The sequence below is a fragment of the Dromiciops gliroides genome, chromosome 3, assembly GCF_019393635.1.
Source record: "Dromiciops gliroides isolate mDroGli1 chromosome 3, mDroGli1.pri, whole genome shotgun sequence".
NCBI lineage: Eukaryota > Metazoa > Chordata > Mammalia > Microbiotheria > Microbiotheriidae > Dromiciops > Dromiciops gliroides.
In genome coordinates, this window is record NC_057863.1 from 259581755 (window position 1) to 259607736 (window position 25982).

The 25982-nt window shown below is 39.0% G+C and overlaps 1 protein-coding gene across 1 annotated transcript in view; it reads right to left on the reverse strand.

Annotated features, from left to right (window-relative positions):
- The window catches only part of PDXK (pyridoxal kinase), a 65883-nt gene that overhangs the window by 27927 nt on the left and 11974 nt on the right, over positions 1–25982 (reverse strand). Inside the window, exons 2-3 of the mRNA XM_043996010.1 lie at positions 14540–14594; positions 3595–3699 (exon numbers count right to left, since the gene is read on the reverse strand). Of these exons, the coding sequence (XP_043851945.1) occupies positions 3595–3699; positions 14540–14594 (160 nt within the window). The remainder of the gene's footprint in view (positions 1–3594; positions 3700–14539; positions 14595–25982) is intronic.

Consider the following 25982-nt stretch of genomic DNA (forward strand, 5'->3'; position numbering starts at 1 on the left):
CAAAAAAATCTTTCAAAACCATGATATCTACAGAGGGTATTGAGGGAGATAAACGAGCAAAACAGGCACTGGGGTCTAATTGCTTATAATCTGGACTTTTAAGATGCAAAAAAGAGAGTAAAAGGAAGACTACATTAGTATAGAAAGGAAGGAGGATTAATTTACAATTTATTGTAAATGGAGTGTGTGAGAAAATACATGGATAAGAAACTCCCTGATCCTGAAGGGGAATTAAAAGGGGGTGGGGTGGGGTGTGTGCACACAGTGGGGAAAAGAATTAGATTAACTTAGACAATTGGGGAACAACTAAACAAACTGTGGCACAGGAATGTAATTGGAATATTTCTATGTCATAAGCAATGACAAAAGATGATTTTAGAGAATCCTAAATAATATGAACTGACATTTAGTGATGTTAGCAGAACCAGGAGAATAATCTGTACAAGGACAACTATACCATTAAGAAAAACAACTTTGAAACACTTAACTCTGAAAGGTCTCTTTCATGAAACATGATACTCATACCTCCTGACAGACAGCATGGACACAAAGTACAGACATACATTTTTTAGACATGGGCATTTTGTGGACTTTTGTTTGACTTGACTTTCCCCCCCCATTTATTTTTCTTGATTAATTGGGGACAGGAGTATGAGGCATAGAGACAGTAATAACGATGCCCCCCAAAATGAGGGACACTGTAACATTTTTTAACATGCATAGAGAAGTTGTGATTAGTGGATTGTGTGACTTTGGAAGCTATAGGAGGGCTGACATCAAATGGGTAACTGTACTGAGTCACCTTAATATGGTAAGCTCCTGGGAGTGGAGGGCCATTAGGCCCTAAAAATAGGCAAACTCTCCCAGGTTGGAAAAATGTAGCATATACTTCTAGCCTGGAAGACCTGGTCTTTAAAAAAAAAATACACAGAAGAGAACAGTACAGAAATAAGGATAATTTTGAAAGTAACATGGGGAACTTACTTTTTAAAAAAAATGCAAGTGATACAAAATGGAGATTCATAATTTCAAAAAGAATTATAATTTTGTGTTCTGCTGTGTGAATGGAAATGTTCTTTTCTTCTTTTTTTTTTTAACCAGGGCAATGAGGGTTAAGTGACTTGCCCAGGGTCACACAGCTAGTAAGTGTCAAGTGTCTGAGGCCGGATTTAAACTCAGGCCTTCCTGAATCCAGGGCCAGTGCTTTATCTACTACTCCATCTAGCTGCCCCGGAAATGGTTTTTTTGGTTGTTTCATATGGGAAAGGGTTAAGCTAAAGTAAGGGCAAGGCCCAGGGATCTGATACAACTATAGCAAAAGGATGAGAGAGCAGTGCCTGAGGGGTCCAGATGGGGGCAGGAAGGGGGCGGAGCCAAGATGGCAAAGTGAAACCATGAAGTTGCCTGAGCTTTCCTGTATTTCCCTCAAAAACAGCAGCTAGGGGCAGCTAGGTGGCGTAGTGGATAGAGAACCAGCCTTGGATTCAGGAGGACCTGAGTTCAAATCCAACCTCAGACACTTGACACTTACTAGCTGTGTGACTCTGGGCAAGTCACTTAACCCCAGTTGCCTCACAAAAAAAACCCCAAAAACCCAAACCAAACATTAAATCAAGCCTCTAAACAGATTCTGGCATTACAGAACCTACAAAAAGACAGAGAGGCACAATCCTCCCACCTGAGATAATTTAGAAGACTTTAGGAAAGGTCTGTCTCACCTGGGTGAAAGGGGAGGGCAGCTCAGCACAGCACAGCCCAGCCCAGCCCAGCCCAGCATGGCTCAGTGGGCAGCTCCACACTGCTGCAACTTGATACAGCTGAGAGTGTGGCAGCTGAGAGCAGTAAGAAGCTTGCAACAGTGATTCCTGTGCCCCAGGAGCAGAGTTCAACTTTATAAAAAACAAAAAAGGACCTTTACCTTTGACAGCTTTTATGGTAAAAGGGAAAACCAAAACTCAAACTCGGATGAGTTTGTCAAAATGCCTACAAGTAAAGACTCAATTGGGAAGATGATCTTGTCAAAACCAAAAAGCCTAAATTGGTCAAATGAAAGAAAAAAATGGCCAAATGGGAGAAAAAATTGGCCAATGGAAAGAGGTGCAAAGACTTACTGAGGAAAATAATACCTTAAAAATTAAAATTGGGTAGATGGAAGTTAATAACTCCATGAGACACCAAGAATATGTCGAGCAGAATCAAAAGACTGAAAAAATAGAAGAAAATGTGAAATACCTTATTGGAAAAACAACTGACCTGGAAAATAGATCCAGGAGAGATAATCTGAGAATTGTTGGACTACCTGAAAGCCATGATCAAGAAAAGATTCTAGAAACCATATTACAGGAAATTATCAAGAAGAACTGCCCTAAAATTGTAGAATCAGAGGATAAGATCATCATTGAAAGAATCCACCTATCACCTTCTGAAAGAGACCCCAAAAGGAAAAATACCCCGAGCAGCCAGAAAGATACCATTTAAATATCACAGAGACACAGTCAGGATTGCACAGGAATTGGCAGCTTCAACATTAAAGGATTGCAGGGCTTGGAATACAATCTTCAGGAAGGCAAAGGAGCTTGGATTAAAACCCATAAATCAACTACCCATCAAAACTGATCACTCTCTTTCAGGGGAAAAGATGGCCATTCAGTGAAATAGGGCACTTCCAAGGCTTCCAGAACTGAACAGAAAATCTGATCTCCAAATACAAGACTCAAGAGAAATATAAAGAGGTAAAGGCGGTGGGGGTGGGGGGTGGGGGGGGTGAGAAGAAGGTTGTTTAATGAAGTTAAACTGCTTACATCCCTATGAGGGAGGATAATACTTTTAACTCTTGGGATCTGCTAAGGTATTGTTATTAAATTGACTTTGATGTGATGATATAAAGAAACTTAAGGGGCAGAATAAAAGGAGACTAGGGGGAGGAGAGGAAGGGGGAGGTGGAATTTTCATATGTTGTTAATTACATCATATGAAAAGGCACAAAAAGAACCCATCACAATAGAGGGAAAGAAGGGAGGGATAAGCATTGTTTCAACCTTACTCTCATCAGATTTGGTTCAGGGAGGGAATAAAACACATTCCAATAAAGGAACTTATCTTACTCTTTAAGGAAACAAAAGGGGAAGGGGGAAAGGGTGGTATTGATAGAAGTGATGGCAGAAGGGGGGAAGGGGCAAGAAAAGGAAGGGCAGCTGATAAAAGGAAGGGCAGCTGATAAAAGGGAGGGCAGATTGAGGGAGGCAGTGGTCAGAAGCAAAACACTGGTCAAGAGGAATAGGGTGAAAGAAGGGAAAAAAGAGTACAAACAAAGGGAAAAAGAGGATGGAGGGAAATAAACAGTTAATGATCTTAACTGTGAATGGTAATGGGAATAGCAGAGTGGATTAAAAATCAGAGGTGGGCAGGAAGGCAGATGGTTAATGGCCAGGGGGCTATGAGCTTATCTCTTTGCCTACCAGGAAGTATAAAAACAAAGGTTATAATGTGAAAGCCACTAGGTAAACTTACTTCCTTTCTTAGTCACACATACTAACGCTCTACTAAGAATGAACTAGTCTTTTTGAGGGAAAGAGATAGTTTACATTTTCTTACCTGTGAGAACATAGTCATACTTATTTACGTTGTTCAGTTTAAGACCTTCATACAGTTCATGGAGTTCATTTGAATTTAACACCTGACCTTTCCAGTATGGATAACCTAAAAGAAAAATAAAAGTACTGAAGCCTTTACTTTACAGTTAGAGACATGATCCATATGAATATTAAAATACTTGTTTCCTTAAAGTAGCATTCTGGTTATAAATCACCATCTTTTTATTATATTTTTATATTTTTATTTCTTTATTTTAAACTGAAACACACAAAACTCATAATACACACGTGAGTTAAACCATTGATTCAGATATCATTTTCCTGAAGAACGGGCATTGTCTCCAGTGAAATCCTAAAATCACAAAATTGTTTACTTTTGCTTGGGTTTTTTCTAGGATGATTCCTTTTTAAATTATCAGTAACTATTTTCATTTCCATGTTACTAAATTACCAGTGATTTCCTCAGAGCAAGTTTGGATAAGAAGATGGAAACCCCTAAGGGTAAAAATGGAAGGTAGTCTAGGACAGGATTTCTTAAACATTCTACTTGCGACCCCTTTTCCCCTGAGAAACTTTTGTATATATAAAACAGGTATACACGCCCTTTTACTGTAGCCAAATTTTTTGCAACCCCCTCCCTTCACAAACTCTTCCAAGCAGATCTAGAAAATGCAACAGAGTGCATTAGTTATATTTATAGTACAGATAAATTGATTATCAGTCTCATTATAATAATCTCCACTTTAGGGAGGTACAGGGGAGGGCCTGTCCTACTCATTATAATATTCTCCACCTAGGGGTGTTACAAGGGAGGGCTTATCCTAATTTGGAGTTCCTGGGGTCCTAAACCAACCCCTGAGGCAGGTACCTTTTTCAGTGGAGGTGTGTTTGGGGGGTTTACATGTCATAAGGTGAATCTGGGGACAAATTAGGCCCTTCCTGCTCATGTCTCTTTCTGATTCCCATGGCTAGTTTCAAAATATAATCATTTGTGACATTGGGGAAGTCACTTAACCCCCATTGCCCCCCCCCAAAAAAAAGAGGTAACAAAATATAATCATTTTTCTTTAGAATTTCTATAGCCTTGTCATTTCCTTTATTGTTATTTTGACCTGACCAGTTTTGGTCCGTTATCCATTAACTGGGGTCTGACTCCCTTTTGGAGCTAAGATCTGAATTAAAGCTTGGGTCTTTCTTTTCACCTTCTACATCACCATCAGGCCCATACCATATCAGGGCACTGGACATCCTATCTGAAGAAATCTAAAAATAAAACTGCCTATATCTCTTAGAACCAGAGACCAAAGTGGAAATAGAAAGAATTTAATGGTGACCTCCTGAAAGAACCCCCAAATAAAAACTTCCAAGAACATCACAGCCAAAATCCAGAGCTTTCATGTCAAAGAGAATACTACAAGAAGCCAGGAAGAAAGAATTCAAACACTAAGGAGCAATAGTCAGGATCACACGTGATTTAGCAGCTCCCCCCATAAAGAAACAGAATTTGGAATGATATTCCAGAAGGAAAAGGATATATCGGCTTATAGCCAAGAAAACTTACCCAGCACAATTGAATTATAAAGCTAAAGGAGAGAAAATGGATTTTTAATGAAACAGAGGACTTCTAAGCATAAGAGTGAAGAGAAAAAAAAAGTAAGCATGAATGAAAAAGGACAAAAGTTCTTACATCAAAATATGGTAATGATGATATATGTGTCCCCTCTGAACTTTAATTATCATCAGGGTTCACAGAGGGAGTCCAATTAGACAAGGCCTGGGAGTGGCTCTGTTATTTCTTTTCTTTTTTTCTTTTTGGCTCTGTTATTTCTTAAGAAAAGAATGGAAAGAAAAATAAGAGGAATACACTAGAGTTAGGGAGGGAGGAAAGAAAATTAGGGAGAATTCTCTCACATGATCAAAGGAGTACAAGTAAAGACCCATACAAACTAGGAGAAGAAGGTAAGGAGGAACAGAAGGTAAGGAGGACCCTTGAACCTCATTCATCTGAACTGGCTGAAAGAAGAAAGAATAAACACAGGCATACAGATTTGGCACAATCAAAAGAGAAATAGGAAGAAAAGGAAAGAAGGGGGAAGGGGTATTAGAGGGAGGGTAGATTAAGGGAGGGATTAGTCAGTCAACAAATTTTAAGAATATACAAAAATATCTATAACTGTTTTTAAACATCTCAAAGAATGGGAATCTGCTCATTAATTGGGGAATGGATAGACAAGATGTAGCATATCAATGTGATGAAATATAATAGGGCTGAATTCTCATCAGTATAATGACCAACCAGGCTTCCAGAGGACCAATGATGAATCATGTTACTTACCTATTGATAAGAGAAGTGAAAGACTCAGAATGCATGATTGAGATAAACATATTTTATGTCATGGCCAGCGCTGAAATTTGTTTTAATTGAATATACATGTTTGTAATGAGTAAGTTTTTTGTGTTCTCAATGGAGGGAAGGGTTTGGTTTGAAGATGAGAAGGTGGATCTTGGGAAAGGAAGGAAGGAAGGAAAGAAAGAAAGGAAGGAAGGAAAAAACTTAGTAACTCTAATCAACATAATGACCAACTACAATTCCTGAGGACTTGTGAAACATGTTATCTACCACATGACAGAGAGGCAATGGACTAAGGGTATAAATTTAAACAATTTAAAAAGATATGGCCAATGAGAAATTTGTTTTCCTTGACTCCAGTCAGTTTGGCTATGATTTGACATATGCATTCCCCAAAAGTACCATATTATGCAAAATCATGCAATAAAACCCACAGAATTTGTAAGAAAAATACAGTTATGGCACTAGATTCAAAAATTTTATCAGAGACACATAAAAGGATCCAAATAAAAATGGTAGCAGTTTTATGCATGTTAAATGGTTAAGAAATACCCAATTATAAAAAAACAGTGGTTGGGGGCAGCTAGATGGCGCAGTGGATAGAGCACTGGCCCTGGAGTCAGGAGTACCTGAGTTCAAATCCAGCCTCAGACACTTAACACTTACTAGCTGTGTGACCCTGGGCAAGTCACTTAACCCCAATTGCCTCACTAAAAAACAAACAAACAAACAAAAAAACAGTGGCAAGCTACTGCTTGGCCTGGGCCCATGGCTGTATGAACAAGTCAGGAAAGCAGCAATACTAAAACCATGGCACAAGGTGGTGGAGGTAGGGTGTTGAGGACCAGACCTTCTTGACCAGCGCTCCTACTGAACCAAGAGACCCACAATAAATATGACACTTTACTCAGAAAAACACCTAGAGTTTGATTGTGGAAGTCAGCTATGGAAGAATTGCTTGTGAGTTATTGTGAAGTGGTGCAGTTTTCTACATAAGAAATAGTGCAGAAACTAACTCAAAATTCACATTATGCTAAAAATATCCCCCCTGTATATGAATCACATTTTTTGAAATACACATTATAGCACAATTGACTATACATATTTGTAACAAGGGCTTTGTTTTTCTTGCTTTCTTTTCAACAGGGGCTAGGGAATGGAAGTGGGAGAGAGAAAAAGCTGATATTTGTTGGAAAATAGAATAAAATCCCATATTTTGGGATAAAATAATGAAAGCCAGAAGCAAGTCAAATTTGATTTTAAGCAAATTATTTTATCTACCATTCACAAAAAGCTGTAAATTTGCTACAAAACTGACTTCATTTGAGTTCCATATAAAAGGAGAGTGACAACTTTATAGATGTCAGAAAAGCAGGACAGAGGTCATCATCCCCACACCTAGGGTGGCCTGCACAGACCAGGAACAAATTCAAAGGAATTTATTTATTCTAATTCAAATAATGGGGTAGCTAGGTGGCGCAGTGGATAGAGCATTGGCAGTAGAGTCAAAAAGACCTGAATTCAAATCTCAACTCAAACACTAGCTGTATGACTCTGTTTAACCCCAACTGCCTTAAACATTTGGATAATGAGCTCCTGGCTTGCTGGCCCAATGGCTTGGTGATTGCAAATAGCTGAGAAAACTCTTGGGGATATGCGCTAAAAGAGCTGAAGATCCCTTCTCCCTTCAGGAAAAGTCACCCCTCAACTTCAGTTCAGTGGAGAAGAACCAGCAGGTGGCAGCAACAGAGCAGTTCAGCAAAAATACAAATAGAACACACTAGACCAGCAGAGAATACTGGACCTTTACACTAATGGAGATAGCTCCTAGCCTAATGACTTAAGCAGACTAGTAGACATCAAGAGCTCTGTGGAGAAGCCAGCAAAAGAATTGGAGGCAGAGAAGGATGCAATTCTATGCATACAATCCTGGTCATATGTGAATATATGTCCATACAAATATATGTCCATATCACCGTATGTTTGACCTGGCCATACATTTTCTTAACATGTATTCTGCTCCTGCAAATGCCTTGAGAATCTATAACTATCTCCAAGCCATGAAGTCTCTCTTGGGGCATTCTTTCTTTCTTTTTTTTTTTTTGGTGAGGCAACTGGGGTTAAGTGACTTGCCCAGAGTCACACAGCTAGATAGTAAGTCAAGTGTCTGAGGCCGCATTTTAACTCAGGTTCTCCTGACTCCAGGGCAGGTGTTCTATCCACTGCACAACCTAGCTGCCTGAGAAACTTTCTAAAGATGTAGTTACAGATTCAGCTACAGACAAGAACTGCCCTTTGTCCCCTTTTCTGTGGTTGAGATGGGGAACTATTTCCATTAGAACATCCAAAAAAAATACCTTTGCAGAAAGTTCCCCTTAGGGATCTTTCGTTTTGTATTTTTTTTTGGGGGGGGGCGGGGCAATGAGGGTTGAGAGGGACATAGGGATATGACCCTCCACTGAGATGGAAAGTGCCCCCCCTTTGGCCTAGTGATCTGATCTCAAAGTCTTAAAGCCCTTTAGAGCCCCCTATTTCTCTCTATTTTTTCTATAGAGAGAGGCAATAATGAGAAGCTACTATCCCCCTTTCTAAATATAGGCATATCAACTTAAAAATTGTTTCAAAGAGTCTGCACCGAGACATTACGCAGACATGATAAATTTTTGCAGAAACAGAAAATGTTGCAAAATAATTTATTGCTGAACCCAATTACCGCATTTTGCTCAAATTAGATGTCTGTAAAGAGTATAAAAACTGCTTGATTTCCTAATCCCGGTGTGTCACACCCTCCTGGTTGTCCCAGTGAGTGTGGTGCACCTTTCTTTCGAAAGAAATAAAATCAATGCTTTGGCCTCCTTTCTCCTCGAGTCTCTATTACAGGGGTCAGTGGGTGTACTTCCCATCCCACTCAGGGTTAAGTGACTTGCCCAGGGTCACACAACTAGTCAAGTGTCCAAGGCTGCATTTTAACTCAGGTCCTCCTGAATCCAGGGTTGGTGCTTTATCCACTGTGCCACCTAGCTGCCCCCAGGGATCTTTAAGGGAGAAAGAAAAATAAAATTGTTTTCATAGATGAGATCTGCTCTGCTCCCTTCCAACAGCTCACCATGTATCCTTGGAACAGCCAGCCTCCCAGGGAATTAGATCTCTCTTCTGAGTGGAAGTCTTCACAATTTAGCTATGTATCGCCCTGCCAGGGCAAACTATATGTGTGGGCTGATAAAGTGGGAAGATTTGATGAAGCTAAGGGGAGTTGCAGTTGTGCCTTGGATAGATAAGAGTCAGTATTGAAAAGGAACTCTGAGAGGGGAGGGCAGGATGGAAAGGAAACAAAAAGGCCACTATCTTGCTATCAGAGGGTAATGGTTGATGAAAGAAAGCACCTGAAGTGTGAAGTACAGAGAAACTAAGAACTCAATCCTTCAGCCCCACCTAAGTCTTGCCCCATTTGGATCATTCAGGAGGTCATATAAAAGGCATAGCACAGAGAGAAGAGAGATATCATGAGTCATCAGTATCTGTGCAAGTCCTTTTGGCAACCTCTATGCAGATTAATGTGGGTAGGGCCACATGGAAACCCTTGACTTTGTAAGGCAGGTGACACCTGGCAGCTTATAGTGAACTATAGAATCTCTAACTGAGAGGATTCTAGCAACAGTTTGATACCCACAATCTAAGAAGGAAACCCAGAAACAAGTAAGTTTTGGAGAACCCACATTCCCCACCCAAGTAACCTAGTTTCCATTTACCAAGTCACCCCTGAGCACACCTTTTTAAATGGGGCCCAGTCCATGCTGTAGCCCTGGAAGATGTAAAAGCAGGCTGTCCAGCAATCTCTTCCCTTGGGCCCTTACAGGGCTTATGTTGGTGGAAGTCTGTCTAGAAAAAAACCAAGCTAACTGGACCCTTTGGCAGGTGGTAGCCAAAGAGGGTTGGACTTCTAGAGATACATGTTTTCCAAAGGGGAAACTCACTATCATCTCTTTTAAAGAGTAGCTGTTCACCTGTTTCTGGACTCTAGTTACTATTTAACAGACAACACAAGGTCAATAATCATCCTTTTCAGTTCAGAGTTGCCTCTTAGGAGTTGGGCGATACAAGACGGCCCCCTTAACAAGAGGGGCAGGGCACACTGCTAAATGGAAATGCTTCATTCAAAATCATGCTTGCCCAGGTTTCAGCAGGGTGACTACCTTTAAGTGCATGAACCTGCCGCTGAAATCTAAGATTTAGTTCTTTCAAATTCCCATGTTGGGGGGTAGGGAAGAAGCCTAGTTTTTAGCTTTTGTTTTGCACTTTTTTTTTTCTTTTTTCTTTGCCTTTATTGGTGACTCCTTCAGAGAGGGAGAGTAAGCTGTAAATTTTTTCTTTTTCCCCTTGGTGCTGCCTATGCTAGGAGCACTGTCTAATAAAAGCCCTAAAAGCATTTATTTTGGGGGGCGAGGGGCAGTGAGGGTTAAGTGACTTGCCCAGGGTCACACAACTAGTAAGTGTCAAGTGTCTAAGGTCAAATTTGGACTCAAATCCTCCTGAATCCAGGGCTGGTGCTATATCCACTGCGCCACCTAGCTGCCATTATGGGATGGTAAGTAATAGGACCAGTACCTACCAGGGTTCCCCCCTACCTCACACATAGATAAAGCTAGGATTTTTGTTTTGTTTTGTTTTTTACAAAAAGTCAACAAAGTTGGGTCATGATTGGCCTAGGGAATGGGCCAAAGCTCAAGTTGTTCCCTCTTGGATATAATTTTTGCTGGTAGCATCTGGCCATGTAGTCACGGCTTCCTGGTCATCTAACATAAAAAGGCCCATCTCTATGGGGCTGGGGCTCTTCAGACTTGGGGAATGCCCTGTGACCACTGACTGGAGACACTATATCCAACCCTACTTCTCTTTGGAGATAAGGGGCAGGAGATATGTCTACCTCACTGTATACCTTTTTATGTCAGGGCTAAGTAAACTCCATTTTCTTAAGTGCTCAGTGACCTGTGAGTACCTCATTTTGTTCTGATGTTAAGCCTGAACTAACAGTCAATGTTAGTTAATCAATGTTATTTAGTTAATTAATGTTAGTTAGTCAATGAACTAACAACCTAAATTACATCTGCCCTTAAAAATGGTTGGAAGTAAGGGAACCATCAAGAGTATAGTATTGGGGCAGCTAGGTGGCGCAGTGAATAAAGCACTGGCCTTGGATTCAGGAGGACCTGAGTTCAAATCCAGCCTCAGACACTTGACTAGTTGTGTGACCCTGGGCAAGTCACTTAACCCTCATTGCCCTGCAAAAATTAAAAAACAAAAAACAAGAGTATAGTATCACAGAAAACAATGGACATCACTTCAGTTACTACTGAAATAAAAGAAGACACCTACTGGTCTCCCGAAGGGAGGGGTCTACCTGGAGGGACATTCAGTGCTCATAGAAAGATCATTTAATATAAGAAAATGACAATATACCACCAAACAATTTATATATTTAATGTAATGCTGATCAAAATGTCAAGGGATTTCTTCATAAAACTGGGTAAAACCATACTGAAATTTATAGGGAAAAACAGAAAATGATGGAGGGGGTGGGTTTAATTGATCATATTGATTGTGAGGTGTCCCAAGGAATTACAAGACTCAGTGACACCGTTTCCCAAGTTTTATTGCAATATTATGAGTGACAACCAGGGAGACCACCATGGAGGTGTCTCGAACAGGGGGATGAAAATGGTTATGTTTATAGTGAGAAAAAGTAGATTATCTCCTCATTATCTTAATCTCCTCCTTGTGGGAGGTTCATGAGAGGTCTTACCCTAATTTGGACTACCTGGGGTCCTAAGACAACCCATAAGGTGGGTACCTTTTTCCTTGGAGGTGTGTTTTTGGGGTTTACATGTCATAAGGTGAACCTAAGGACACATTTGGTCCTTTCTGTGCATGTTCCTAAAGACATGCTTAAACTTGTCAGACCCAGAGGTTCTCTATGTTTATGATATTTCTTTACTTAAGATCTGGTTTCTAGGTGTCCTTTCATCTAGGAATATTAATGGCTATTAATGGTTAACAGTCTGTAGTTACTGTATCTATTGATGGTGTTGGTTGATAGGGACTTGAAACCTCTTGGTTACTATAAGAACACAAACCTAAGTTTCTCTGTTAACCCTTTTAGGTATTATTAATAAGGACTCAAACTTCAGTTTTTCTTTTAACCCCTTTTAGCTTCCTCCATCAGAAAGAATGTAAAGGGCTGATGAGGAAGTCCTGCACGCACTTTCAGGCTTTAAATTATATTGTGAAGTGGTTATCATCAACCTATCTTTCACTGTATAAAAAAATACAGAAAAAGAATTTTGGTACCAAATATATTGTGGGAATGCAGTGGGACCCCAAGAAACCTAAAGATCCCAGTCCTCAAGGAATCCTTGAACTCTCCAAGGGAGGGGAAGCTCTGTCTCCCACCTTAGGAATGGGTGTTGGTGAGCTCAACCCTGGTACACTGATAAGCAATACCAAGGCCTGCAAGATGATATGCAAGATATGGATGGGTGCTGCATATCTTACTCTATTATTTTTTTATTCTATTAATTATTTATTTACTACTATTTATTTATTATTCTGTTATTTGTTTTATTGTTTATTTATTTATTATTTTTATTGCCATTAGTCAAGGGACTAATCCCTTCCCTGTTGTTTGCATTTCCCTCCCAGTAATGCCCTTCCCTCCCCTTTGTTTTGTAAAGATACAAAAGACTAAGTCTTCTCTTACTCCAGTGGGACAATCACCATGGTGATCTGTACCCGGGCCATATAGTCCTCTCTCCTAATAAGTCTCTTTTTATTTTACAAGATTCATGATGAACCTCTAATTCTTTGGGTGAGCTTGCCTCCCTATCCAGGTCACAAGTCCCCCCTACAAACAGACTATATTAGAGATACAACTACATACGTATAAAAGATATGGGGGGAAAGGTATAAGAATTAGGCCTATGATTTCACAGATTTCTTTCCAATAGGACGTTCCCACTCTCTACCAGGGGAGGGTGGCATCTTGCCTGCAACTTGTACATAGTACATGTCAATGGTATGACTTGAACCCAGTACCTTCCTGGCTCTAAGACCAACCCTTTCACTCAACAGGCCATAAATGCTTCTTAGTAGCAAGATTAGTGTTTCCCAAAACTATAGAAAATAAATTGAAGAAATGTATGGCACTGATTCTGGAGTCAGAGGACCTGGGTTCAAATCCTTCTTCTAATGCTTATTCCCTCATCCCATCTACCCAATCAGTTGCCAGACATTACCATTCCTACCTATATAGCAACTGTTATATCAGACTACTTCTCTCTACTCAACCATCTCTCACTAGGTCCTTTTCATTTCTCAATTAGACTATACTATGACAGTCTTTGTACTGGACATGTCTGAAGTCTGGAATGCCTCCTTCCCTATCTCTCAGAGTCCCTCAAGAACCACCTCCTACATTAAGCCTTTCCTGAACCCCCACAACTGCCAGTGTCCTCCCTCCCAAACTACCTCATATTTAGCTGCTTTGTACATATTTTTATTTATTCTGTATGTACTTATGGATGTTTTTGTTGTCTCTCCCATTAGAATGCAAGCTCTTGAGAGCAGAGACTATTTTACTTATTTTACCCAGCATTAGCAGATACTTTTGCTTTATCCACTGTGTCACATACTTGTTGATTGACTAACTAATTTCTATGGTCTCTTCCATTTATAAAATGTTAATTGTAGGTGAATTTCAAAAATCAAGGGAGGGAAAAAAGAAAATAAATATAAAAGTTACTCCAAATTAAAGCCAATTTCCTCCTCAATTATCATCTTTATTTTTTTTGTTGTTTTTTTAAAATTATCTTCTTATTCTAGCTAAATAATCACTAGTCACATAATAAGGATATTTGTATGGATAGCTCTATTTATAAACTCTATTATTATCACACACTGCTTCCTAAGTCTTCCAATAAAAAGCATCACACCAGGATTTAAATATGTAGCACTACACCAGGCCTACATGGGAGTCTCTGATTCAGGAACAGTCTGTACTTTGTGTCACTTAGCTATTGGTTCAAAGTGATGCCTAAACATGTAATTTGGACTTACAAAATACCTGATAATGTCTTTCATTTTTATATATGTGTTGTATTATAAATCTACAAATTACTGGCAGCCATAGTCCATCCATAACCAAAGTCAAACAAAGCAGAAATCTCAACATAGATTGTTTCAGACTGAAGACAAATGGCTTCACCAGGAATGATGATTATGGGGCCTCCTACAATCAAAATCCCAAATCCAGTTTTTCAGGGATAATCCTTTCAAAACAATCTGGGAGCTTTTAAGTATTGGTGATTCTGATATCATCACTGTTCCTCCTTCCATACAACAAAAGCAATACAATTTAAATAAAAATAAAAATAGATTTTAAAAAAGTGGCAGTGTAGCATGGTAGGCAGAGAGCTGGTCACAAATTAGAGAAGACCTGACTGAGTTCATGTCTTGCCTGTGACACTTTATGGCAGTGTGACTCTAGGCAAGTCACTTAACTTCTCAATGCCCCAGGTACTTGTCACTTAATAAAAGAAATTACCTGTATGATTTGAAAACTGGACCGAATTCACTGTGTCGATTTCGAATCCCAAAACCTGCAATAGAAATAGAACAAAATTTAGAGGCCTAACACTAAAATACTAAAAGTCTGGAACATCCCTAAAAATAAAGGAAATGATTAAAAACTATCTCAAAGCTTAGGATTTTGGCTTAACATACACAAACCCCTTATACAGATGCCATGGTAATCTGGTTTACAATTTATAATCAGATCATAGAAGACAGCATACTAACACAAAAGGCCCAAAATAGAAACATAGTTTTACCAGTCTTCAAGGTAGGGTTGCAATTGCTGCCATTATTTTCAGTGTCCCTTATGCCTAATAAAAGGCTCTCATTCACTTTAGCAATGATGTTTGTGGGAAGAATACCATACATTCAGGGCCTACAGGATCCAATAAGCATTAATCTCAGAAAACAATACATAAAAACCTCTTACATAAGAACTCAAATAGAAAAAAAATTGATCTATTCCTACTCTATGTAGAATGTTCCTGAAAAGGACAATCAATTAATGTATCTATCTAGTCCTAGTCTCCCTTCAATTTCTTATCACCAGTAGCCTACTTCCAATTGACATATCCATAGGAACGCAGACCTAAAGCTGGAAAAGACATAAGAGGCCTTTTAGCCCAAACCTTTAATTTTGCAGTTGAAGAAATCCGGACCCAGGAGATTAAGTGGCTTGTCCTAAATTCACAACAGTAGTAAATCTACAGAGGTGTAATTTGAACTCACATCTTCTGACTCCAAAATTAGTGCTCTTTCCACTACACCACGTAGAACCCATGTGGCACCTCCTTCCCTTGTGCAAGTAGACTAGTTTTTTCATGAAACTGTTCTTAGGACTTCACTGGCTATGGAGCTAAGACTGTTTCCCTTTGACATGCCCTCCTAGCAGCCTCTAAACTTCCTGATATGGTTTCCTAGTCACCTAAAGGCATAAAAAGGCCCACCCACATATGCTTGAGTCTGTTAGACTTGGCAAATGTACCATGACCATGGTCACTACATCCTACCCTGCTGATTAGAAGTGTTTTCATATGGGGGAAGTAAAGGTATGGGGCAAAGGGGGAGTTTTAAGTCCTACAGTATCCTCCTTGAATAAACTTTATGATATGGCTAAGTAAATCACTTTTTGTTAATTTCTGAACGGCTATAAATTTTTGAAGCATTCCTCATTTCATTACAACATCAAACCTGAGTTATATGAAAAAGTGCTCTAAATCACTACTGATTAGAGAAATGCAAGTTAAAACAACTCTAAGGTACCACCTGACATCAGATTGGCTAATCTGATAGAAAATGTAAATGATGAATGCTGGAGAGGATGTGGGAAAATTGGGACACTAATGCACTGTTGGTGAAGTTGTGAACTGATCCAACCATTCTGGAGAGCAATTTGAAGCTATGCCCAAAGGGTAATCAAATTGTGCTTAACCTTTGATCTAGCAATGCCACTACTAGGTCTATATCCCAAAGAGATCATAAAAAAGGGAAAAGGACCTCTGTGTACAAAAATCTCTATAGCAGCTCTTTTTGTGGCACCAAAGAATTAGAAATTGAGGGGATGCATATCATTTGGGCAATGGCTGAACCAGTTGTGATATGAATGTAATTGAATACTATTGTGCTACAAGAAATGATGAGCAGGTGGATTTTAGGAAAACTTGGAAAGACTGACACGAACTGATAAAAAGGGAAGTGAGCAGAACCAGGAGAACATTGTGTACTGTAACAAAAACATTGTTTGATGATCAACTATAATTGACTTAGTTCTCAGTAATATAATGATCCAAGACAATTCCAAAAGATTTACAATGAAAAATGCTATCACATCCAGAGAAAGAACTTATGGAGTCTGAATACAGATTGAAGCAAGCTATTTTCACTTTATTTTTTTTCCTTGTTTTTTTTCCTTTTGTGCTGTTTCTTCTTTCACAACATGACTAATATGGATATGTTATATAAGGTGGTATATGTATAATCTATATCAAATTGCTTACACTTTTAGGGATAATTTTTCCTTCTACAATCCTCATTATCTCCATCTCTATCATTCTCCAAAATCTTTCAAAGAACACTAAAAGTGACTAAGCAATCACATCCATCAGTTTTTCAGTACTTCAGGATATAGTGTTTCTGGATCAGATGACTAGAACTCATCAAGATATGGTAAGTATATTTATTTCTCTTGGGTATTAACTGCATATTAGTCCCTTTTGTTCTGTACTTTTCTGCTTCAGCAGCAATATGTCAACATGACACCCCCATACCACTGCTAAAAATGGGAGCTTATATGGGAATCATTTTTTGCATTTTCTCCGTATTTTTTTCTCATTTTCCAGTTTTACTAATTTTGGGGTGGGGAGGGGCAATGAGGGTCAAGTGACTCGCCCAGGGTTACACACCTAGTAAGTGTCAAGTGTCAGAGGCTGGATTTGAACACGGGTCCTCCTGAATCCAGGGCTGGCGCCTTATCCACTGCGCCACTTAGCTGCTCCCATAAAATAAAATTTCTAATACTTGTAATAGTAATACTGGAAGGGGGGAAAGGGGGAAGCTAGGTGGTGCAGTGGATAAAGCGCCAGCCCTGGATTCAGGAGGACCTGCGTTCAAATCTGACCTCAGACACTTGACACTTACTGTGTGATGCTGGGCAAGTCACTTGACCCTCACTGCCCTGCCAAAAAACCCCACCACCCAAAAAAAAATATTTTATTTTATTTATTTTTAGTGAATAGAACTCCTGAGAGACAGTTTCCAGGTAATTAATTATCATTTATTAATTAGGCTAATTAATAATCAATAAATCGATGGTCAGTGGTTTCTCATGGTAAACAAGGACAAGGGAGCCCTCTGAAATACCTTAAATCAGGCATGTCCCTTCAACAGTGAACTCCCCGACAATGGACATTTAGTCTTTAGCCCCACAAGCAAAGAATTAGACTTGAACAAGAGGCTTAGCAGCCTCAAGGCATCTGGACAGGGAAACTATTTCCTCTCGGGCCAAATTTTTTCCTCCAAGAGCTGAGGTGCCCTAAAATCTAATGGAGGGTGCTGTAGGACAATGAAACAAGATCTAGCTGACCTAGGCTTTTGTTTACAGAACAGACAAAATGTAGGGTCCTTGCCCTTTTTATCCTATAAACAAAAGTAAGGGTCCTACGCAGGTAGATGCCTTGGGTCTGGAGAAAATTACCTAACTGTTAACAAACTTCTAAAACTGTCCAATCTTTTCAGGAGTTGGGTCTTCACTGAAACAGGAGGAAAAGGATGGATTACAAATTAAACCATTGGTTATTAAAACTAGGATATATTAACTTCTCTCAATATCATTTTAAGTTTCCTTTGATGCTGAGTTGCAAATGTATCTAGTCCAACTTTCCTACTATTTTAGCAAAATTGTTGAATTGTGTAATTTTGATAAGCAATTTAAAGGACTTTGCTTCTCACTGAAATTATATACGTAGCCAAATTTTTATAAAAATCCTGTTTCTATTTTAGGTTTCCTTTTATTTTTGTTCTGTATTAATTTTTCTAGTTCACATGGGTATTTTTCTCTATTGTACTAAATCTACTGCATTCCTAATGTGAATTTACATATGAAAGACTATTATTGAATAATGCTAATTATAGAATGAAGAATGATTCAGTGCCACTGATGATGTAAATGCTGTGGCTGTCACACTGCTACTCATGTTCGTACTTCCTTCCATTTTTATTTATTATGTCACTTGCTCTTGGTTTTGCTTCACTGCATCATTGTGATCTAATATTACAAGGCCAGGTCACAAATATATTGATTTGTTTACTGCCATCATGGATCAATCCACTGACCAATCAGACAGGCTATAAGTTGTTTGCAAAGTTTCTTATTATTTTGACCCTGAAATATTGGGGTTTCGTTGATTTTAGAGTGGATAGAGATAAAAACAAGGAATTGTTTTTTTTTAAATGTCAAAAAAAAAAATTACAAGGTCTTTCCAATCTGTCTAGAATAAAGCAAGGATGGCCATTTTTACTAATACTATTTGAACAGTTACTAGAAATATACTATAGCTGTAAGTCAAGCAAAAGAAATTAAGGGAAATCATTAGCATTCCTGTATGTTACCAACAAAAGCCAAAAGGAAAAGATAGAGAGAGAAATTCCATTTAAAATAACTACAGGTGGAGACAGCTAGGTGGTGCAGTGAATAAAGCACTGGCCTTGGATTCAGGAGGACCTGAGTTCAAAATCCAGACTCAGACACTTGATACTAGCTGTGTGACCTGGGCAAGTCACTTAACCACTCATTGCCCACAAAAACCAAAAAACAAACAAACAAACAAAAGTATATAGGAAATTGATACAAATCAGAGGAAAGTTTAAACTGGTTCATCAAGGGGTCAAGATGGGAAAGGAAGAATATATAGGGGTGATTCACAAGGATGGGGCCAGTGGGGAGATATACTTAGAAATTGTTAAGTTGTTTTTCAGTTGTGTCTAATTCTCCATGACCCCCATTGAGGTTTTCTTGGCAGAGATAGTAGAGTGGTTTGCCATTTCCTTCTCCAGCTCATTTTACAGATAAAGAAACTGAGGCAAACAGGGTTAAGTAACTTGCCAGGGTCACAGTTAGTAATATCTGAGACTACATTTGATCTCTGGTCTTTCTGACTCCAGGCCTGGTGCTCTATTCACTGTGCCACCTAGCTGCTCATGAGGAGTTTATGCTAGTTTGGAAATTTTCCTCCTTCAGGTAGATGGCTTAGATTTAGAAGGGAAGGGAAGAAGCATTTTATATAGCACCTACATGTGGCAAGTATTTTAACTTTTTTATTTTAGTGAGGTAATTGGGGTTAAGTTGACTTGCCCAAGGTCACACAGCTAGTAAGTGTTAAGTGTCTGAGGCCAGATTTGAACTCAGGTCCTCCTGACTCCAGGGCCGGTGCTCTATTCACTTCGCCACCTAGCTGCCCCTATTTTACACTTTTTAATCTCACTTTGCGTCTCACAAGCATATTGGGAAATAAGTGCTGTTATTATTACATTTTATAGTTGAAGAAACTGAGGCAAATGGGGTTAAGCTATTTGCCCAGGTTCACACAGGTAGTAAATGTCTATGGCTAGATTTGAACTTACTTCTTCCTGACTTCAGGGCCCAGTTCCCAATGGGCTGCTACTCTGGCTTCTTTCCTTCCTCTCGTAATGCTTAGTGAACCAGTTCAATTTTATGCCAAATCCCTTGTGTTCCCTTGACCTACTGCCACTCAGACCTTGCCAAACCCTAACCCTAAATTACTCCACCACCCACTCCTCCCCCTCTGTTCACATACAATTGAAATAAGCTGAAAAGTCATGCAGCCCATGCTGACTGGGTCCACTAGTATTCATATTTCTAATAGCAATTGGGGCCCATTGCAGCGAAAAAAAAAAGTTTATTCTTTCCTAACTGATTTTTTTATCCCATTCAAACAAAATGTTCCAAAACTTTCTCTTCCAAAGTGTTACCTAGCACCTTGCTAAAGAGAGCGTTATGCCTCAGTGGGCAACATCCTACCCAGAGAAGGGATATGTGTTCCTTTTTTTAAAAAAATAAAAGTATTTTATTATTTTCCAGTTACATGTAAGGATAGTTTTCAATATTTGTTTTCACAGGATTTTAGTTCCAAATTTTTCTCCCACCCTCCTTTCCCTCTCCCCTCCCCAAGACAGAAAGCAATCTGATATAGGTTATATATGTACAATCACATTAAAACATATTTCTGCATTAGTCATATTGTGAAAGAAGAATCAGAGCACAAGGAAAAAGAACTCAAAAAAAAAAAGGGGGGGGGGGGGAAGCAGCCCAAAAGTAGAAAACAGTATGGTTTAACATGCATTCAGAATCCACAGGTTTGGTGGGGTTTTTTTTCTGGATGTGGAGAACATTTTCTATCATGAATTCTTTGGAATGTCTTGGATCATGGCACTGAAGAGCAAGTCTATCACAGTTGATCACAATTTTGCTGTTACTGTGTACAATGTTATCCTGGTTCTGCTCCTCTCAGCAGCAAGGGATATGTGTTCTTAGAGGCAACTGGTAATCCATTCTTCTGAATGGACAGAGGACAAGAGGGAATTCACTGGGGGAGAGGGAAGGGCAAAAGTGAAATCCTACATGAAAGTAACAGGAAAAAGCTTATGGAGTGGGGGAAGAGATAGGAGAGGAGCAGGGCAGTAAATGAATGTTACACTCATCAGAAAAGGCTCAAAGACTTTAAACTCATCTGAGCTGCCTCAAGGAGGGACTAAACACACATACACACACCCAACTGGTGGAGTAATCTATTAATTTGGGCAGTAAATCAGCCTAACACTCATCAGAATTGGCTCAAAGACATCAATCTCATTAGAATTGGCTCAAGGAGGGAATAATGTACACACTCAATTGGGTGGAGTAAATCTCTCTAACCCTGCAGGAAAATAGGAAGGGAAGGGGATAAAGAGAGAGGGGCAAAAGAAGGAAGGGCAGAGTAGGGGTGGGGACACAGAAGCAAAATCCCTTTTGAAGAGTGATAGGATGAAAGAAGATGGATAATAGAATATCATGGGGAAGGAATAGGATGGAAAGGGAAACAGTTAACAATAGTAATCCTGAAAAGAGAAAAGGGGGAAAATTTGTACAAAAATATTTATAGCAACTCTTGGATGGAGCTAAGAATTGAGAATCAAGGGAATGTCCATCAATTAAGGATGATGGAAGAAAATTTGGAACTCTACATCTTATGGAAATGAATGTTGAAAACTACTCTTACATGTAACTGGAAAATAAATATTTGTTGCTAAAAAAAAAAGAATTGCCTTGCGTATAGAGTACGGTCCAGCTGAGATTAGCTAATACAAAGTGGACTCAGCATGATTCAATCTCATTATACCTTCACATATTGTTCATATTTATCTCCAGTTCTCTTCAGCTAAGAACTACTTTCTCAAGTTCTTATCACCTCTTAGGTTTTGTTTTTTTAGTGAGGCAATGGGGGTTAAGTGACTTGCCCAGGGTCACATAGCTAGTAAGTGTTAAGTGTCTGAGGCCCGATTTGAACTCAGGTACTCCTGACTCCAGGGCCAGTGCTCCTCTTAGGTTTTTTAATTCATGTTTCAAACCGCTGCACAAGTTATCCTCCTATGGTATAAGTCTATTCATACTGTTCTCTATTATAACCCAAGACTGTGATAAATATTTGAGAAGAGAAAGAAAGGCAAAACAAACAAAAAAGGTCCCTGCTCTCAAAGGAGCTCACAGTCTAATTGAGGGAAACATCCAAACAATTGTGTACAAAACACATGCTCAGAATAAATCTGGAGATAATCAGATATAAGGCACTGGAATTAAAGGGGGGATTGGGAAAAGCTTCTAATAGAGGTCAGCTTTTACTTGGGACTTGAAGGAAGCCACAGAAAGTCAGGAAGCAAAAGTGAGGAGGGAAAAAAATTCTAGGCATGGGAAGTGAAATGTCCCAGGAACCTGGAATAGAAAGTCTTGTGCTAGGCACAGCAAGGAGGCTAGTGTCACTGTATCATAGAGCAAATCAGGAGGCATAAGTGTAAGAAGGCTGGAAACATAGGAGGGAACTAGGCTAGGAAAGGGCTTTGAAAACAGATTGAAAAACCAGTTTATCTTTGATCTTTAGAGGTGATAGGGAGACCAATGAAGTTTACTGAATAGGTCAGTGTGAACATGATCAGATTCAGAAAGATTAGTTTGATAGCTGATTGGTAGACAGACTAGATGTGGAAAGACAGGCAAGGAGATAAACCAGTAGACTACTCCAATAGAATAAGTGTGAGAGGATGACGGCTTGGACCACAGTGGTAGCAATGTGAAAGGAAAGAAGGGGCAAATAAGAGAGTGGTTACAAAGGCAGAGATGACAGGCAGGACTTGCCAAACAGATTGAGTATACAGTGAGACAAATAAGGAGCCTGGGTGACTGGGAGGATGGTGATGCCCCTCAAGAAGGAAGTTCAGAAGAAGGAAACTCCCAGGAGTGATAGAGAATGAGTTCAGTTTCAGGCATGCTGAGTTTAAGTTGGAGAAGTGAGAGGTTAGTAGACAAGTTGGGCAAGTTGGGGCTGGATAAATAGATATGAGAATCATTTGCATAGACATGATAATTGAATTCATGGGAACTGATGAATTCGCCAAGCAAAATAATAAGTATAGTCTAGGGAGAAGAGAAGAAGGCCCAGCACAGAGCACTGTGGGAAACTCATGGTTAGTGAGCATGACCTGGATGAAGATTCAGCTACAGAGTCTGAGAAGAAGCAACAGCGTCATGGAAATCTACAGAGAAGAATATCAAGAAGAGGGTGAATAATATGTCTAAAGATGAATAAGAAAAATGAGGACTGAGAACAAGCTGCTAGATTTGACATTTTGCATCAGTTTACACATGTCATCCTAGGTTTTTCTGAAACCACCCTTTCTCATTCTTTATGACATAATAGTATTCGATTACATTTATACATCATAATTTGTTCAGCCATTCTTCCCCAAAGATGGATATGCCCTTGGTTTCCAGTCTTTGCTATCACAAAAAGAGCCGCCATAAATGTTTTTTTGTACATATGGTTCCTTTTCCTCTTTTTTAACCTCTCTGGGGTATAGGTCAAGTAGGAAGCATGCATAGTTGAATAACTTCTTGGATATAATAATGATAGTGTGGGCTGCTAGGTGGCGCAGTAGATAAGCACCAGCTCTGGACTCAGGAGGATCTGAGTTCAAATCTGACCTTGACACTAGCTGTGTGACCCTGGGTAAATCACTTAATCCCCATTGTCCCGCACCCCCGAGGATATAATAATAATAGCATTTATTCACTAAATGCTAAAATCCCATCTTTTACTGGAAGTCTTCCCCAAACCCTCTAAATTCTACTACCTGACTTCTAATAATTAAATCTCATTTATCTTGTACATAGCTTATTTTTAATATATTTTAATATATTTGCATGTTCTGTCCCTCATTATATTGTAAGATCCTTAGAGGTCAGGGACTGTCTGTTGCTTCTTTTTGTATTCCCAGAAATCAGCACAGTGCCTGGAACATAGGTGCTTAATAAATGTTTTTTGACTTATTAATTGTATATAGTGACTTCTATGTTCTAGGCACTGGGGCTCTAGGTAGGTGCTATTATCATCCCCATTTTATAGATGAGGAAACTAAGGCAAAGAGAAAGTGCATTACTTACCCAGGTCACACAGCTAGTGAGTGTCTGAGGCCTAGTGGTGAACTATACCACCTATTTGCTTTAAATACATATATAAACAAATAAATATATACACACAAACACACACATGTGTACACATACACAATACAAAATTGCTTTTCACAATGACTAGAATTATTCAGTTTCAACAATACATTCGCATATCTCTTTTCCCACTGAATCTCCAACATTTGTCATTATCCATTTTTGTCATCTTTTTCAAGCTGATCTGTGTAATGCGGAACCTCAGAGATCCTTTGTCATTGAACAATCGAAAGCTCCAAAAACAGTGCATTAATGAACCCCTTTTTCCGACAGTTTCCCCAAACATTTGTCATTTTCCTTTTATATCATCTGAATTGTTATTATTTCTAGCTATAAAAAATATTTTTGTTAGTTTGATTTGTGTGGCATTGAATAAGTAAATTGATTTAGGTAGAACTGTCATTTTTATTATATTGGCTTAGTCTACCCATGATAAAACAATATTTCACCAATTGTTTAGATCTGACTTTTAGTGAAGTGTTTTGTAATTGTGTTGATAAAAAATTGAGTTTGTTTTGGCAGGTTGACTCCCAAGTATTTTATGTCTACAGTCATTTAAAATGGAATTTCTCTTTCTATCTCTTGCTACTGGACTTTGTTGGTAAATGCTGATAATTTATTCGAGTGTATTTTATGTCTTGCAACTTTGCTGAAGCTGTAAATTATTTCAGCTAGTTTTTTAGTTGATTCTCTAGATTCTCTAAGTGTACCACCATATAGCATCTGCAAAGAGTGATAATTTTGTTTCCTCATCACCTATTTTAATTCCTTCAATTTCTTTTTTCTTGTCCTGTTATTAGCTAACAATTCTAGAATAATAAGTTGTGATGATGGTTATCCTTGCTTCACTCCTAATCACTGAAAATGTTTACTGATGGTTTTAGATAGATATAATCAATTATATCTGACAGATTTCCTAATATGGAACCAGCCATTTTATTCCTGGTATAAAATCCTGTCTGGTCATTGTGTATAATCTTTGTACTATATTGCTACAATCTCCTTGGCTAGTATTTTATTTAAAAATTTTGCATCAATATTCATTAGGGAAATGAATGGTCTATGATTTTCTGTTTTTGCTCTTCTTGCTTTAGATATCAGCACCATATTTGTGTTGTAAAAGTAATCCAAATGAATAAAAAAAATAGAGGGCAATGTGAAATATCTTCTGGGAAAAACTGCTGACCTGGAAAATAGGTCCAGGAGAGATAATTGAAAATTATTGGTCTACCTGAAAACCATGATCAAGGAAAGAGCTTAGACACCATCTTCCAAGATATTCTCAGGGAAAATTGCCCTGAAATTCTAGAAGAAGAAGCTAAAATAGAAATTGAAAGAATCCACCAATCACCTCCAGAAAGAGATCCCAAAAAGAAAACTCCTAGGAATATTATAGCCAAATTCCAGAGCTCTCAGGTCAAGGAGAAAATATTGCCAAGCTGCCAAAAAGAAAGAATTCAAGTACTGGGGAGCCCCAGTCAGGATAGCACAAGATCTAGCAGCTTCTACATTAAAGGACCGGAGGGCATGAATATGATATTCCAAAGGGCAAAGGAAATGGGATTACAACCAAGAATCACCTACCCAGCAAAAACCCAGCGTTATCTTCAGTGGAAAAAATGGGACTTTAATGAAAAAGAAGACTTTCAGGTATTTGTGATGAAAAGACCTGAACTGAATGGCAAATTTTACTTTCAAATACAAGACCCTAGAGAACTATAAAAAATTGGAGTTGGGGGACATACCTGGGGGGTCATACAGTGGGTGAATGTCTTGTGTCTGAGGCCAGGTTTTGGCTGGGATCCCCCTGGGTTCAGGGGTGATGATTTGTCCACTGTCACTTAGCTAGATGATAACATCTTTAGGGTTAAATTGAGGGGTGAAGGGAATTCACTGGGGGAGGGGGAAGGGCAAAAGTGAAATCCTACATGAAAGTAACAAGAAAAGGCTTATGGAGTGGGGGAAGAGATAGGAGAGGAGCAGGGCAGTAAATGAATGTCAGAATAATCAGTAATCAATAATCAGAAAAGGCTCAAAGACCTTAAACCAATCAGAGCTGCCTCAAGGAGGGACTAACACACTTACACAAACCCAACTGGTGGAGTAACCTATTTAATCTGGGCAGTAAATGAGCCTAACACTC